Source organism: Saccopteryx bilineata, chromosome X (assembly GCF_036850765.1).
Source record: "Saccopteryx bilineata isolate mSacBil1 chromosome X, mSacBil1_pri_phased_curated, whole genome shotgun sequence".
NCBI lineage: Eukaryota > Metazoa > Chordata > Mammalia > Chiroptera > Emballonuridae > Saccopteryx > Saccopteryx bilineata.
The window spans coordinates 130,093,577-130,111,086 of NC_089502.1; the positions used below are offsets into that span (position 1 = coordinate 130,093,577).

The 17,510-nt window shown below is 40.9% G+C and overlaps 1 protein-coding gene across 1 annotated transcript in view; it reads right to left on the reverse strand.

The window, feature by feature from the left end:
* PHEX (phosphate regulating endopeptidase X-linked) overlaps positions 1–17,510 on the reverse strand; it is a 226,607-nt gene that overhangs the window by 170,404 nt on the left and 38,693 nt on the right. Inside the window, exons 4-6 of the mRNA XM_066249884.1 lie at positions 15,271–15,357; positions 14,001–14,227; positions 1,793–1,861 (exon numbers count right to left, since the gene is read on the reverse strand). Coding sequence (XP_066105981.1) covers positions 1,793–1,861; positions 14,001–14,227; positions 15,271–15,357 — 383 coding nt within the window. The remainder of the gene's footprint in view (positions 1–1,792; positions 1,862–14,000; positions 14,228–15,270; positions 15,358–17,510) is intronic.

The following is a 17,510-nucleotide window of genomic DNA, read 5'->3' on the forward strand; positions in this document are numbered from 1 at the left end:
TGTGTAGGAGAGATAAACATGCAATTACTAACTGTAACAGAGAAACCAAAATAAGTTCCTTAATAAAGCTGCCAAGTGCTAGCAAACATCAGAGTTGAAGAGAAATTCCGGCCTGGAGAAATCGGGACATAGTGTTTGGAGGAGGCAGGTTCAGGAACAGCGAGGAGACCTCCTGTGAGGTGCATGAGCTGCCTTTGTTGGGGGAAGAACAAACAGGGAAGATGGTTTAGGAGCAGGTCATGAAAAGGCCTTGAACTCCCTTTAAGGAAATTAGATCACAGCTTGTGAGCAAAAGCATGATGGGAACTGCACTTCAAGAAGATAATGTATCAAGTGATACTACAGAGGCAATGAGGGGAAGGAGGGAACAGTGACAAGGCTATCTGTTGTAGTCCAGCCGAGAGGTGCCAAGGACCCGACCTGGGGCAGTAGGAATAGAAAGGAGGGACAAGGTGGGAGAGAGAAATTCTGAAGGTAGAATTCACAGCATTTGACTGATTGGTTATAGGGGGAGAAGATTTTAAACCTGGTTGCTGACAGGGTCATGATCCCAGCAAAAACAAAATTGACAGAAGTTCATTCCATCCACTTGCAAGAAGGAAAACTTGCCAACCTTCTTTGATGACTGCCCTCAGCCAAAAGATTGCCTAGGATCTTGGCTCCCTTCCTGCCTTTTACAATAGATATGGGTTCAGTATCAGCAAAGGAGCAGGGACTTAAATTGTGAGCCAGCACTTCCCAGACTAAGTTCCTGCATTCTCAGGCTGGGCCAAAAACCAGAGAACTTCCTGGTTGAGGGGACCCTGAGTCTGAGGCTTCTCTGAAAGTTCAACAAAGTTTCCAAAATGAACTGAAAGTGTCAGGAATGAACTAGCTCTAATCCAGTATCAAAAAATCTAGTTTTGCAAGTCAACTCAAGAAGTCTAACCTGACTGACCCCGACCCCATCTGGTTCCTCATTAATCTGGGGTACCTGTTAAGAAAACAGATTTCGTCTGACCAGGCAGTGGCGCAGTGGATAGAGCATTGGACTGGGATGCGGAGGACCCAGGTTCGAGACCCCAAGGTCATTAGCTTGAGTGCGGGCTCATCTGGTTTGAGCAAAGCTCACCAGCTTGGACCCAAGGTCGCTGGCTTGAGCAAGAGGTCACTCAGTCTGCTGTAGCCCTCTGGTCAAGGCACATATGAGAAAGCAATCAATGAACAACTAAGGTGTCACAACAAAAAAAATGATGATTGATGCTTCTCATCTCTCTCCATTCCTGTCTGTCTGTCCCTATCTATCCCTCTCTCTGACTCTCTCTCTCTGTAAAAAAACAAACAAACCAGATTCCTGAGCCCCACTTCAAATCTATTAAAATGGACCAAGGATCAGACATTTAATAGAAGCTTCCCAGGTAATTCATAATCAGTACAATTTGAGAATCTCGGTTGACTGGGCACTCCTCCCCACATTACTTATGTAATGTACAGTGAGCTCTCTGCACTTCTGAGGAATGGTTGTAGCTCATTTCTTGGTTACTTCATTATTTGGGTGTGCTGTGTCCCCACATGAGACTAAATCATGAGAGCACTGAGCATGAGGACTTGTATAGCCTTGATGCCCAGACTTCTAGAAGACAGGGAGTCCCATTTATCTGTCTGAATAAAAGGCCTTTGCTTCCTAAATTGGGAATATGGTCATCAAATAGCCAAACTGTTCTTTTCCAGTAAAAAGCCAGAAATTCTAGAACAACTTAAGAACCCAACAACAGCCTGACAAGGTGCAGAGTTGAATATGAGTAGAACTTACAGACTTTGCTTCTGTGCTGTTATCAAGATAGTCTTCCCTCACAGCTAGGGACAGCGTTGCTTGGTCCAGCTGTTGAAATAAAAACAAAATGATTTTGCTTGCATTGTAAATCCTTATATAACATGTTAAAAAGAGTCATGAGATCTGTATTCCACTCAAAATATTTTAAAGACTTTATTTATTTATTTATTTATTTATTTATTTATTTATTTATTTATTTTAGAGAGAGGAGTGGGAAGTATCAATTAGTAGTAGTTCCTTCTCATATGTGTCTTGACCAAGCAAGTCAGGGTTTCAAACCAGTGACCTTAACATTCTCGGTCGATGCTTTATCCACTGTGCCACCACAGGTCAGCCCAGTCATATTTTGAGCTTCTTTTACCATTACAAATATAATTCACTACACTCAGAGCTACATATAAGTAGGCACTTCAGCAATAATATATATTAAAAAGTATCAGACACCTACCTGTGCTTCCCCAACTCATGGTTTCTACCCTTTTCAAGGTTCCATCAATATGAAACAGCATCAAAGCTATTTGAGTAGAAATAGGTCGTAGAGATGACCTGGCTTTCCCCTCATTCGATGGGTGGAGAAACAAAAGCTAGAGAGGTGATGTGACTGTTCCAAGGTAATAAGGTTGGGCAGAGCTCAGAGGAGAATCACTGTCTCCTGTCACCAGATCCAGTGCTCCTCTCACTGTAGCATTCTGCAAAATGCTGATCTGGATGGAACTTATTAATCAGATTGTTCATCTCCCCACCCCCAAAATACTGTATTGCATTGATTCATTTTATTTGAAAGGAATCAAATGATAATTTTGAGAAATCTTAGCAACTTTAAGAACCCTCTCTGGAAAGTTTAGGATAGGTGATAAAAATACAAACAACAGACAACAAAATAACTAGAATTATTATGGAAAAGTATATCATACTTTCCTAAATTAAAACTTTAAGTACTTTAGCCTGACCAAGCAGTGGCACAGTAGATAGAGCATTGGCCTAGGATGCTGAGGACCCAGATTTGAAACCTGAGGTCACCGGCTTGAGCGAGGGCTCTTCAGGCCTGAGCACAGGCTCACCAGCTTGATTTCAGGGTTGCCAGTTTGAGTATGGGATCATAGACATGACTCCATGGTCGCTGGCTTGAGCAAAAGATCACTAGCTCAGCTGGAGCCCCCGGTCAAGGCACATCTGAGAAAGCAACCAACGAACAACTAACATGCTACAACTATGAAGTTGAAGCTTCTCATCTCTCCCTCTTCCTGTCTGTCTGTCCCTGTCTGTCCTTCTTTCTCTCTCTAAGGCAAACAAAGTAAAGAAGATAGTTCTTTCAAAAAATGTGCTAGAACAATTATACATACATATGCAAAAAATGAACCTCAACCCATAGCTCACACCTTGTACAAAAATTAAAGTGGATCACACACTTCAATGTAAAATCTAAACACTATAAAACTCCTAGGAGAAAACATAACAGAAAATCTTGGACTTGAAGTTAGACAAAGAGTTCTTATACATGACACCAAATTCACAACCATAAAAGAAAAAAAAATTGGACTTCATTGACATTAAAAAAACATTTATTTGTTCCATTAAAGAGAATGAAAAGACAAGCTACAGACAGGAAGAAATATTTGAAAATCACATACAGGGTGGGTTAAAAGTAGGTTTACAGTTGTTTGTATGGAAAATAATACAAGAATTAAAATAATAATACAAGAATAAACTTTCACATATTACTATATACCTACTTGTGCTCCAGCCCATATACAACAAAGGATGTACATCTATAATACACAAAGCCCTCAAAACTCTACAATAAGAAAACAACAACCCAATTTAAAAGTGGCCAAAAGCTCTGAACAGATATTTCACCCATGAAGATATGCAGATAGCAAATAAGCACATGAAAAGATGCTCAACATCACTGGTCATTAAGAAAATGTAAATTAAATGCACAAGAAAACACAATTGCATATCTATTAGAATGGAAAGAAAAGATAACACCAAATGCTAGTGAAGATTTGGAAAAACTGTATCACATACATTGTTGGTGGAAATGCAAAAATGGCAGAGCCAATATAGAAACCAATTTGACAGTTTCTACACTTAATCTTAAGCTAAAGACTGAGAAGCTATCAATTTAACAGTTTCTTATAAGTGTAAATATACACTTACAGATAACCCAGCCATCCCACTCCTGAGTATCTGCCCAAAAGAAATGAAAACTTATGCCCACACAGAAACTTGCATGTAACTTTATCAATAACCACCAAAAACTAGATATAACCCAAATATTGTTCAACTAGTGAATGATTAAACAAACTGTGATACACAATGCAGTGCTACTTGGCCATAAAAAGGATGGACTACTCATGCAGGCCCTAACATGGGCAAACTTTAATCACATTCTGAAAAAGAGAAAACTACAGGCACAGAGAACAGGGTTTGGGCATGAGGAAACAGGTTGACTAGAAAGGGGCCAACATGAGGTAATTCTGGGGGGTGATGAAACTGTTGTTTCTTTTTTAAAAAAGATGTTACTTATTGATTTTAGACAGAGGAGAGAGAAACAGTAGGAGGAGGAGCAGAAAGCATCAACTGGCAGCAGATGCTTCTCATATGTGCCTTGACCAATCAAGCCTGGGGTTTCAAAGCAGCGACCTCTCAGGTCAACACTTGATCCACTGCATCACCACAGGTCAGGCAGGAAGTATTCTGCTTTTTTGATTATGGTGGGGATTACATGATTCTGCATTTGCCAAAACTTACAGACACATGAATCACAAAAGCTGAATTTGAGTGCATTTAAATTTAAAAAATTTTAAGGAAAACTTTCTCTAAGTCTACAGTCCTTTCTTCATGAGTATCAACAATTGACTAAAGACTAAAATGAAACCCAACAGCAGATTTTCTAATTTAAATCTTGTTCACACATAAAAAATGTGGGTCAAATTAACAGGATATAAAATATAAATAACATCACAATAGTAGTATTTTGATAAAAACTGGATCCCACATTACCATATCATTAGTTTATACAATGTCAGATTGCTTGGCTCTACTTCCAGTCTCTTCATCTTACTATAATCTCAAATATTTTCTTTAATACATAAAATCTGTATAAGGTCATAGTTTTCCATGAAGATCCCCTTTCATATGCAACAAATTCTACAAAGGCAAACTTAAGAGTTAGCAGTGTTATGAAAACTTCAAGGAAAAATATTGCTTTTGTTTGAAGGGGGAAGAAAAGATGTTTTCATAACATCTATTTTGTCTGTGTATATTATTAAAATCCTCAAATTATTGTGTTCAATCTTCTCTAATTGGCCCAAAACAACCAAATCACAAGCCAGCCTGGCTTCATCAAAATGCAATTCCCAATCTACCACTGTTTCTTCCAAAAATTAAGCCAGCCAGGACCACAAACACAATATTATGATTAAGATGTTTTGGCTTTCAATTAGATTTGGACCACTTGGACAATCTTTGATCTTCAGTCTCATAGGAAAGGAAACTGTGTAGACAATATTAAGAAAGCCAAAGTTTCCCTCTGATGAAATGAAATTTAATCCACTTATTGTAAAAGTCTCAATGATTCAAATGAAGTTACTGGAACTTTTTTTAAACCTTCAGATTGTTATGGTTTCTAGGGAACATTTTAAATACACCAAACAGATTGAATAAGGTCTGTCAACTACATCTCATTAGAAACATACAAAGTCTTGAGGCAAAAGACTTTCTCAAGATACCAACATTAGGACACTGTGTTATTTGAGGTTTTTTGATCCTTGTGTCTGAATGTTACAAGCTGAAAAAAACACATATGTGTTTAGGAAACCCAAGACATTGAGCTGAAATATGGTTCTTCTCCTCCAACTGGAATAAATCTCAGGTTAGGAAACAAAGTAGTAAGTAATCCAAAAAAAGAACATCTGACACATTATGGTATCAGAAAAGATAAGAAAATTAGAAAAACTTCATTTCCAAAAGAGTCTCTCCTTGTCATCTTCAGGAATTGTGCTGAGTCAGACAAATGCAGGCAACTCGGTGATAATGACTTTAAGTCACTATTTCAGTAACACATACTGGGACAACCCTGGCCTTCCAAACTCTCAGGATCACATCTATTCAAGTCTTTTACTATCCCTTTAATCCTCATTCTTGTTGTCTCCTTACATAAAATAAACCCTAACACGTGTAAGAAGATGTAGTTCCAGGCATCAACTCCAGTTGTTTCCTGTAATGTTTCTGCCTTTTAAGCCTGAGGCAAATCCTGTCCCACCCTGCCACAGGAAAAAAGCAAGTGTAAGTACATTGAGGGAAGAGAGTTTCAGGTAAGAGGAACTTCTCCCAGAGCAAAAAGAGGATCTTCAAGCAGCCAAAGAAGTTTCTCCTAGGCACAGGGACCAGTCAATGTCCCTAAGAAGTGGCAGGATCTGAAAGGGAATAAAAAAGGCCAAGGGCCCAGCAACACAGAAGCATGTTTGAAGGGGCAACATGGGCTGGGAAAGCAGGTTTCATTTCAAAAAAAGTAACTGATAATTGGAAAGTCTACCAGTACCCAAGAGAAGGCTGAGAAATTGGCCAACCAAGAGGTGGGGAAGCGCCGAGACTGGTTCCATTTCCCACTTAAGAGGTGAGGTGAAGGCTCAGAGTCAGTGATGAGATTGATTAATGAAAATGCCTATTTCTCCCACATCTAAATGTGAGATCTGAGTAGTATGCTGGGTCAAAAATTGAAGAGAAACATTTTCCAAATGGTTCTGACCAGTTGCCTGGTCATGCTTTAAGAGAAGGGCACCTTTGTGGCCCTGGCCAGTTGGCTCAGCATTAGAGCATCAGCCCAGCATGTGGAAGTCCTGGGTTTGATTCCTGGTCAGGGCGCACAGGAGGAGCACCCATCTGCTTTTCCACCACTCCCTCTCTCCTTCCTCTCTGTCTCTCTCTTCCCCTCCTGCAGCCAAGGCTCCATTGGAGCAAAGTTGACCTGGGTGCTGAGGATGGCTCCATGGCTTCCGCCTCAGGTGCTAGAAGGGCTCTAACGAAAATGAAGCAACATCCTGGATGGGCAGAGCATTGCTCCCTGGTGGGCATGCCGTGGATCCCGGTCAAGCGCATACAGGAGTCTGTGTGATTGCCTCCCTACTTCTAACTTCGGGAAAATACCCCCCCAAAAAAGAGAAGGGCACCTTTGTCATGTGCTGCTGTGCACTAGTATCTGTTCTATAAACTGTCACCAAATTATTCCTACTTAATCCTCACAGCAAAAGTGAAAAGCAAATTCTAATTCATCCTTCATTATATATGGGGAAAGTGAGACTCCAAAAGCTGAAGCAATTTGCACAAGGATATTCAGTAAACAAATCACAAAGCCAAACCACAAATCTCAGTCTCGTGAACACCAAAGCCCATTCTTCGTCCCACTATGCCACAAAACCCAAGAGGTGCTTCAGGGGCTCCAAATAGTCGATTTGATGTTTTACAGTTTTAACTATTTTTAATAAAAGCAACACTTATAAATTCTACAACATTGGTAGTCACTAATACACTAATTTTTGTTGTCAGGCTTATTGGGTTTTATGTAGATCTCAGCAGAAAGCTTTTCCTACCATATCTGGACACAGGCTTGAACTTGTCACTGTCATGATTAGGAAGACTGTAGCTCTATTTTGTTAATTTAAATATATAAATATTCACTGATATAAAATGGTACAAACCGGACTATAACTAAAGCAAATGTGTGCTGCACTCAAACATCATGCCCAACCATACTGAAACATCAGCTCGGGACAAGCTACCACCTTGGCAAAGGAGAGCACAAGTAAGTATATGAGCGCCCACTTATATCTGTAGATTAGTCTATTATTAAAAAGTTCAGGCCCTGGTTGGTTAGCTCAGTGGTAAAGTATCAGCCTAGCGTGTGGATGTCCTGGGTTCAATTTCCAGTCAGGGCACACAAGAGAAACAAGCATCTGCCATCTGCTTCTCCACCCCTCCCCATCCTATACCCACAGCCACCAGGCACTGAGGATGGTTCCATGTCCTCCACCTCAGGCACTAAAAACAGCTTAGTTGCTGACAATGGAGCAATGCTTCAGATGAGCAGAGCATCAACTGATAAGGGGTTTGCCAGGTGGATCCCAGTCGGGGTACCTGTCTCTCTGCCTCCCCTGTTCTCATTTAATTTTTAAAAATCGGTGTTTTTAGAATCAGTTTAACTGAGTAATAACTGTGCAAGGCAAGCTGTTAAAAATTGGTTACCAGGCCTGGCTAGGTAGCTCAGTCAGTTAGAGCACTGTTCCCAAACAACAAGGTTGAGGGTTCAATCTCTGGTCAGGGCACGTATGGGAAGTGACCAATGAATGGATAAATAAGTGCAACAAATGAATGCTTCTCTCTCTCTTCCCTCCTTCTTCTCTCTGTCTCTCTAAAATCAATCAATTTTTAAAAATTGATTACCATGTTCCTCTACTCCCCATTTTTCTTGTAAGGTGGTATTAGAACTAGCGGCTTGACTAGATCCAGGTTCACTTTTACTTTTCATTCGGCAAGTCATTATTGGTGAGGGTGTATGCTTCCCACTGCATGGTGTGAGGAAGCACATAAAATCTGGTTGCCCAGAATTAGCAATGCTACCACTCATATTTGGGTTAATTTGATGTCAGACTGATTTCTCTATCAAGAATGTCACACCTGACCAGGCGGTGGCACAGTGGATAGAGCATCGGACTGGGATGCAGAGGACCCAGGTTTGAGACCCCAAGGTTGCCAGCTTGAGCATGGGCTCATCTGGCTTGAACAAAAAGCTCACCAGCTTGGACCCAATGTCGCTGGCTTGAGCAAGGGGTTACTCAGTCTGCTGAAGGCCCGCGGTCAAGGCACATATGAGAAAGCAATCAATGAACAACTAAGGTGTTGCAATGAAAAACTAATGATTGATGCTTCTCATCTCTCTCTGTTCCTATCTGTTGTCCCTACTTGAGCATGGGCTCATCTGGCTTGAGCATGGGATCATAGACATGATCCCATGGCCGCTAACTTAAGCCCAAAAAGGCTGCTGGCTTAAGCCCAAAATCCCTGACTTGAGTCCAAAGTCACTGACTTGAACAAGGGGTCACTGGCTCGACTGGAGCCCCCCAGTCAAGGCATGCACAAGAAGCAATCAATTAACAATTAAAATGATGCAACTATAAATTGATACTTCTCATCTTTCTGTTTCTCTCTCTCTCTCTCTCTCTCTCTCTCTCTCTCTCTCTTTCTCTCTCTCTCTCTTGCTTGCTTAAAAAAATGAATGTGCCCATCCACCATTCACCTAAACGTTTTAATAGCTATTGATGATAATTCCTTGGTCCTTTATATTTCATTAGGAATTTTTTAAATAACTTTTCAATTGTATTATTTCTCCTGCATTTTTTTTTCAAAAATTTTTTTTAATTTTATTTATTCATTTTAGAGAGGAGAGAGAAAGGGAGAGAGAGACAGAGAGGGAGAGAGAGAGGAGAGAGAGACAGAGAGAGAGAAGGTGGGGAGGAGCTGGAAGCATCAACTCCCATATGTGCCTTGACCAGGCAAGCCCAGGGTTTCGAACTGGCAACCTCAGCATTTCCAGGTCGACGCTTTATCCACTGCGCCACCACAGGTCAGGCTCTCGTGCATTTTTAACGCTGTAATTCTCCTATAAACAAGAAGTCACCCTTATCAGATATTTGGTTAACTTGAAATCAGTCAAATTCAGAATGTTGAAGATTAAAATAGACTGATCAACCAAATATATATGCAATTCTTATCTGGAACCCAAATCAAAGACTAAGCATTTAACTTTTTAAAAGGATATGTTTGAGACAATCAGGAAAAATTAAAATAACTGGGTATTAGATGTCAATAATGGATTATAATTACTTTTTGGATGTGATAATAGTGCTTTCCATTGAACACTGAAGTATTTACCAATGTGATGATATTATATAAGGTCTACCGGAAAGTTCTGTCCGTTGCTATCACAACAAGTTTTGACATGTAAGCACGTGTTTATTTGGCGCATGTGTGCCTCTCTATTTTTATCACTTAATGTATACATACTGACGTAGCAAATTACCTAAAACAAAGTTGATTCACGTTAGTCTTATGTGTGAAGCCATAGTGTACCCACGGCTACTGATAAAGTACATTTACACCACTGTAATTTTTACGAATTTCAACAAGGAAGAAATGCTACAGAAGCATGTCTGTTGCATCCACCATATTCCCCAAACTTAGCACCCTCCGACTATCACTTGTTTTTGTCCTTACAAAATTTTTTGAAGGGCAAAAAATTCAAAAATGAAGAAGATATCAAACAAGCACTGGTTCAATTTTTCGCATCAAAAGATAAAACATTTTTCAAAAATGGGATATACAAATTGCCCTAATGCTGGCAAGAAATAATTAATAATAATGGCAATTATATTATTTAATAAAGTTTATTGACGGTAAGAAAAATTTGTATTTTGTTTTATTCCAAAAACGGACAGAACTTTCCGGTAGATCTTATAGTTTGGACTTACTATAAAATGCTCTAACCTCTTCCCAAAAAGGAGGGCTTTAGATAAAACAAGAATAGCCAGCCTGACCAGGCAGTGGCACAGTGGATAGAGCATCAGACTGGGATGAGGAGGACCCCGGTTTGAGACTCCAAGGTCGCCAGCTTGAGCGCGGACTCATCGGGTTTGAGCAAAGCTCACCAGCTTGGACCCAAGGTCGCTAGCTCAAACAAGGGGTTACTCAGTCTGCTGTAGCTCCCAGTCAAGGCACATATGAGAAAGCAATGAATGAACAACTAAGGTGTCGCAACAAAAATCTAATGATTGATGCTTCTCATCTCTCTCCGTTCCTGTCTCTCTGTCCCTATCTACCCCTCTCTCTGACTCTCTCTCTGTCTCTGAAAAAAAAAAAAGAATAGCCAAAAGTTGCTGGTTGTTGAAGTTGGTCTGATGACTACATGGGAGTTTGTTGTACTATTTTTTTACTTTTGTGTGTATTATTTTCCATAATAAACTGTTCAAATATTAAATTCAGTTCTTTAGGTCCAGATATTAATGAAAATGAAATGGTTACCATTTGTAATTACTTATCTATATGTGAACCAAGATCTTCTATCACTCGAGCGTATAAACTTAAACTTAAGTTTGTTGTTGTTTTTTTTTTTGTTTTGTTTTGTTTTTTTCATTTTTCTGAAGCTAGAAACAGGGAGAGACAGTCAGACAGACTCCCGCATGCGCCCGACCGGGATCCACCCGGCACGCCCACCAGGGGCGACGCTCTGTCCACCAGGGGGCGATGCTCTGCCCATCCTGGGCGTCGCCATGTTGCGACCAGAGCCACTCTAGCGCCTGGGGCAGAGGCCACAGAGCCATCCCCAGCGCCCGGGCCATCTTTGCTCCAATGGAGCCCTGGCTGCGGGAGGGGAAGAGAGAGACAGAGAGGAAGGTGCGGTGGAGGGGTGGAGAAGCAAATGGGCGCTTCTCCTATGTGCCCTGGCCGGGAATCGAACCCGGGTCCTCCGCAAGTTAAACTTAAGTTTGGAAGACAGTCTCCAGTTTACTTTAAAATGTCACATAAGGTGTTTGAAAAGATATCATAATAGTTCTAAAATAAAGAATGATGGTCTTAAAACATGGAGTCTGTGTGTATGTGTATTCTTTTTTAAGTGATAGGAGAGGAAATAGAAAAGCAGACTCCCACATGTGCCCCAACCGCAATCCAACCGGCAGCCCCATCTGGGGCTGATGCTTGAATCAACCAAGCTATCCTCAGAGCCTGAGGCCAACACTTGGTCCAACCAAGCTCTCCTCAGTGCCCAGGTCCGACACTCAAACCAATCGAGCCACTGGCTGCAAGAGGGGAAGACAGAGAGAAGGAGGGATAGGGAAGGGGATAGGGAAGCAGATGGTTGCTTCTCATGTGTGCCCTGAACAGAGATTGAACCCAGAACATCCGCATGCTGGGCTGATACTATCCCCACTGAACCAACTGGCCAGGCCCTGTTTGTTTTTTAAAGAGAGTAATCTATTAACATAACACAGAAGTCAATTAGACTGTTACCATCATTGTGTCTTGCACAGCAAGCTTTGTCCTGAGAGTATTATAATATGTCTGCCATATGTTCTATCACCCAATATGGAAATAAAAGCCATGTCTGGAACGAAGAATTTCCTCTTGAATAGATGGAAATTCTTTCAGTGACTGAAGCTTTTTTTTTTTTTCAGATCTCCATTGTCTAAACTAGAGATGGGCAAACTACAGCCTGCAGGCCAGCCAGCCGCACAAGCACAGCCCTCACGTCTGCAGCTGCTCTCCCAGGTACAATAGCAGAGTTGAGCGCTTGAGAGAGACACCGTATGGCTCACACAGCCTCAAATATTTACATCTCGTGCTTTACAGAAAAATTTTGCTGGCCCCTGGTATAAATAAAATAAATAAACTCCAGAGTGTGAATGTTAAAAAGTTGATATACCAGAAAAGGGTAATACACTCGAAAAGTTTTCTACTTCTATGATTTGAATATCAATACAGAGTCGTCCCTTGCCGGATCGCGGTTCACTTTTCATGGTCTCACTGTATCGTGGATTTTTAAATTGTATATATCTAATTTTGTATTGCGGACATTTTGCTACATCGCGGGATTTTGCAGTATATAGATATTTTTATATCTTTATTATTTTAATTATTTTTGTGGTAAAATAAGCATTTTCTAGCCTAAAAAATTAAAAACAAGATAAAAAGAGTGTGGGAAAGGTTAATGACAGTGTGGGAAAGGTTTATTAGAGTGTGGGGAGGGTTTATAAAGCCTTAAAATATATATAAATAATAAAATATAAGGTCGCTACTTCTCAGTTTTTCACCTATTGCAGGGGGTTCTGGAACCTAACCCCGCAATAGAGAAGGACCACTACATTTAATATTTCCTAGGTCAGGGGTCGGGAACCTATGGCTCGCGGGCCAAATGTGGCTCTTTTGATGGCTGCATCTGGCTCCCAGACAAATCTTTAATAATAATAATGTTAAAAATATAAAACATTCTCATGTATTACAATCCATTTCCTACCGCTCATGTTCATGGTTGCGGGTAGCTGAAGCCAATCACAGCTGTCCTCCAGGACAACACCAAATTTTTATTGGATAATGAGTAACGAACGTACACGGGTCATTGTATGGCTCTCATGGAATTACATTTTAAAATATGTGGCGTTCATGGCTCTCTCAGCTAAAAAGGTTCCCGACCCCTGTCCTAGTTCAACAAAGGACAGAATTGAAGGTGAATCAGTGGTTCAAGAAAATTTTCATTATTAGTGAATGTAACTGAGGAAGCAAAAAAATAACAGGATCCAAACACAGAACATTTTGAGAAATGTTAGTTGAAGTCTTTCCAAGCCCTTTCATTGATGAATCTTTCATCGTTGAGAGTTTTCTGACAGTTTCCTGATCTTACCAATGTAATAATCTACATCAGGGTGTGTCTGCATGGCCCATTCCTTTACAGTAGTGATGCTTACTCTCCCAACGGGAAATGCAAGCCAAGCACTTAGGACAAGTTTCACTTTATCTTATGAAAGGAAGAGGAGAGATTCAGACTGAACTTGACAATGAATTTTAGGCATGTGAATAAGAATCGTGGCACGTGTTGTCTTTGTCAGAGGAATGAGAAGGCGAGAGAAGAACAGAGTTCAGAAAGTCTCTGCACAGTAATAATATAATCACTATGTATGGTGCCAGGTGGTTGCTAGATTTACTGAGGGATCATTTTGCAAATTATATAAATGTCTAATAATTATGCTGTTCCTGTAAAGCTAATACAAAATAATACTGAATGTCAACTGTAATTGAAAAGTAAAAAAAGAACAGGCTAAATGAAAAAGAAGAAAGTGTTTGCAGCACTCTCCCCACTGGAATTTGGGGCTCACACGTGCTCAGAGTAGCTATTTGAGGGCCATATCACAGATCACTGGAAACTCCCTCACTGGCTTCCTGAAAGGCTGATAAAACTGATTTGTTCATGATTTACATTCTGCAAATCTGCAAAGGGTATAACGCTCTAGATCCCAAAGTTTTAACAGAATTTTTACACTCTCCTTTCACTAAGGTGGTATGAGTCTCTTTCCCCAGGAAGCACCCCAAAACGCTAACCCAGGACTGAACAAATGGGATGACCACATCCTCACCATACCTTCAGGATGTGTTCATTGGATGCCTTGTCGTCCGGGGACACATACAAACGGATGAATACGGAATTGCTGTACTGACCACGAAACGTTGCAAGCGTGTGCAGAAGGCTGAACTTTCTCTCTGACCAAACCCCTTCAGGACCGATATTAGACTCGAGCACAGGCCAGCGAAAAGGTGAATGTCGCAGGACATGTAGCAATGGCTTGGCATCTGCTTTTTCAATGGCCTCTGAAAGGGAACAAACATGAAAGGAGAGTCAGAATTACAAACTGGATCACCAAACCAGAATGTGAGGGTAGCTTCTCGAGAAGAAATTCCTGCAAGGCCCACCTTCACATTTCAGCTGTTACAGGGAGGTGCAGCGGACTGAGCATAAGCAGACACGGAGCTACCGATGATGCACACTGCAATGTAACTGTCTCGACCTGGTGTTTCTGCCAAGAGAGCTGACCGGGGAACCTGATAGGCGTTCCCTACAACTCAAATGGGCTCACTACATGGACCCCAGGCAGTGAGTGATGTTAGGCTGCTAATACTCTCTGCAAGACTCAGGAACAATCCTAGCTGGGGAAACGGCTCAATAAAACCAGTCACTCTCCAATAAAAGTGAATTAATGCTTCAGATTCTTTCATCATGTTTTACTGCCCACTTCTAGCTCACAATATCATAACCCAAATCCTAAACAAGTTAACACATCCCAGAGGCACTGGCTTCTTCTTGCAACTGCCTTGAGAAAGCAAACCAGGTAAAATGACAAGTATCTCTATTCTTTTGCAGAAAATTAAGTTTAACAGGGTGACATTAAGTGTCTCTTTTAACTGCAATCAGACCCAAGATACTGAGAAATGTCTAGGTCACCCTATGAACATGACTGTCAGGCTGATGGAGAAAAGGAGCCTGTCCTGTCCAGGAATCTGGATTACCCAGAGCCCCAGAAGGTCCTTAGGAGACACTGCAGCACTTCCAAGTCCCTCCGTCCCTGGCTCCTTCTCAGACCAGACCTGGCCTCTGGATTCTGGTTTCTGCACCACATACAGGAGAGGCTGCCCTTCCGACCCTATCCCAGTTTCTAATGAATTAATCGATATCCAAAGAATGCAAGCCGCAAAAACAGAATTTCCTCCATCAAGCAAGCAAGAGAACATTAAGGTGTTCCTTTCCTGAAACGAAACCTTTAAACATTCACAGAAGTCTTACTTCTCATTTTCCTTAAACAATCAATTTAAACATTAAATGGTAAGTATTTTATTTATTGTTCTTTATTACTCACTCTCATTCATGCAAGATGAATAAAGGATTTTGGCTTTCTGTATGGCTTCTGTGTCCCGTCTTCTACTGAGTGATTTCTCCAAAAGTGCTAGGAAGGTTAAGAAAGGATTCATTAGTATCCACCCACTTGTGGTGCTGTACTGGAGGTCATTTGATAATCACAGTCTCAGCCTCCGGAAAATTAAACGTAAAGACAGACAACCCTAGAAAGGACATGTCTCTAAAAGACATGCAGACAGCAGAACTGGTTCCAAGTTGCTTGAAGTTCAAGTAAAAACAATTTAACATTCTTTTCTCAAAGGTTCTCCTAACTCAAAGAAACCAAAAGTTCAATTTCCAGCTGAGACTGGACCTTCTGCAGGGGTTAATGTTTTCTGCCACCTACACAAAAAGAAACAGAATTCATTTATTCAAGAACCAAAAATAACTGAATTCTATTCCTTCTTTCTGCATTGAGTAATATTCTCAGCAGTGGCAATTTCATCAGGGTCAGGTTTTTTAAGATTTCTTCACAGCCTAGACTCTCAGGGAGGTCACCTGAAAGAAATTTCCCATTAGAAGTTTTATACAATGGTGTATAAACATGCTGGGGACATGGAAGTTGTTGTTTCGACAGCAAATGGAGAGGCGAGATTGGAAAACATACCTAAACCGCCTGAAAATTTGCCTATTTACACATTCGAAGCCCTGGCCATGTCAACGAGGCCGTGCGGAGAAAACGGTTGCCGCATAGACATCAGCCCGCCTGGGGAATGGTTTTCTATGTATATAACCACTGATGCTATTGTTTTGATGGTAGAAAATGACAGCTGTCACCATTCCCCTAAATAAGGAAAGAAGAAAGCCAGAAGTCAATAAAAACAACCCTCCCCCCAAAAAGATGCCCTTGGTTATATTCAGGAGAATCAATTTACCAACATGGAGCCATGATGAAGAACCCGTGTGTGGCACGTGGCATGCCCCCATTGAGCTGTGTCAAACATCTGGGGCTTGTTTCTGAAACAACCTAGCAGCCTCCAAATGAAGGTGCAACAGATGCTCCAAGAGTACTCTGAAAAGTTTCAAAACACAATGTACAGTGCTAATTAAATTAATAAATAATTACACATTCTCGGAGGAGGAATCTACTTCTAAACTAGAAGTTCTACATTTCAAAAAAAAAAAATGCACTCCAGAGCTCTTAACTTTTTAAAGCATCTGTACATCAAACAAGTCCATGGAACTAGCAGATTCAAATAAAATAAAGAGTTGGATATGGGCGTTTTCAATTATTTCCACTTATATAATTCTTCTTTCTTGTGTATTACATAGCAATAAAAGCGGGATAACTAGCCCCAAGGATAAAGGAAGATTTTATTTTTAACATTTTTTTTACAGGGACAGAGAGAGAGTCAGAGAGAGGGACAGATAGGGACAGACAGACAGGAATGGAGAGAGATGAGAAGCATCAATCATCAGTTTTTTGTTGCGACACCTTAGTTGTTCATTGATTGCTTTCTCATATGTGCCTTGACCGGGAGGCTACAGCAGACCTAGTGACCCCTTGCTCAAGCCAGTGACCTTGGGTCCAAGCTAGTGAGCTTTGTTCAAACCAGATGAGCCCGTGCTCAAGCTGGCAACCTCGGGGTCTCGAACCTGGGTCCTCGGCATCCCAGTCCAACGCTCTATCCACTGCGACACCGCCTGGTCAGGTGAGGTTTTTTTTTAATGAACACAAAGTTCTAAAACCATACCTACAAATATTTCTATTCAAATCAGATCATGTGCCTTTCTACCATATTGCTTCCATAGTCATTGATTGGATTGTTGGGGAGACACATTTGGAAATAAAAAATCCAAATTTTATTTAGAGATGTAATATTACTCAAATGCTATAAACACTCCACAGACCGCAAAGCAAAGCACGGCAGCAAATGAACTCAATGTCTAAAACAGCTGCCTGAGTGTACATGGAGGCCTTCTGTATCATAAGAAGGAACCAAGAGGCTGTATATGTGAAGCCGGGTAATCTCCAAATGCTAACCATGCTAAATACCAATAATTTACATATGTCAATCTTCTGGCTTCTCTACTAGGGTTTGGCTTTTAAAACAAATTCAGCTACCACAGGCTATGTGTCTTAACCTTTCGCTTCTCCTCTCTCTTCATACCCAGGAGGACAGGAGAGCACTGAGATGCAGACAGTGATGTGGCAATCAGTTAGCAGCATCCATTTTACATATCTCTGTATCTGAATTAGTG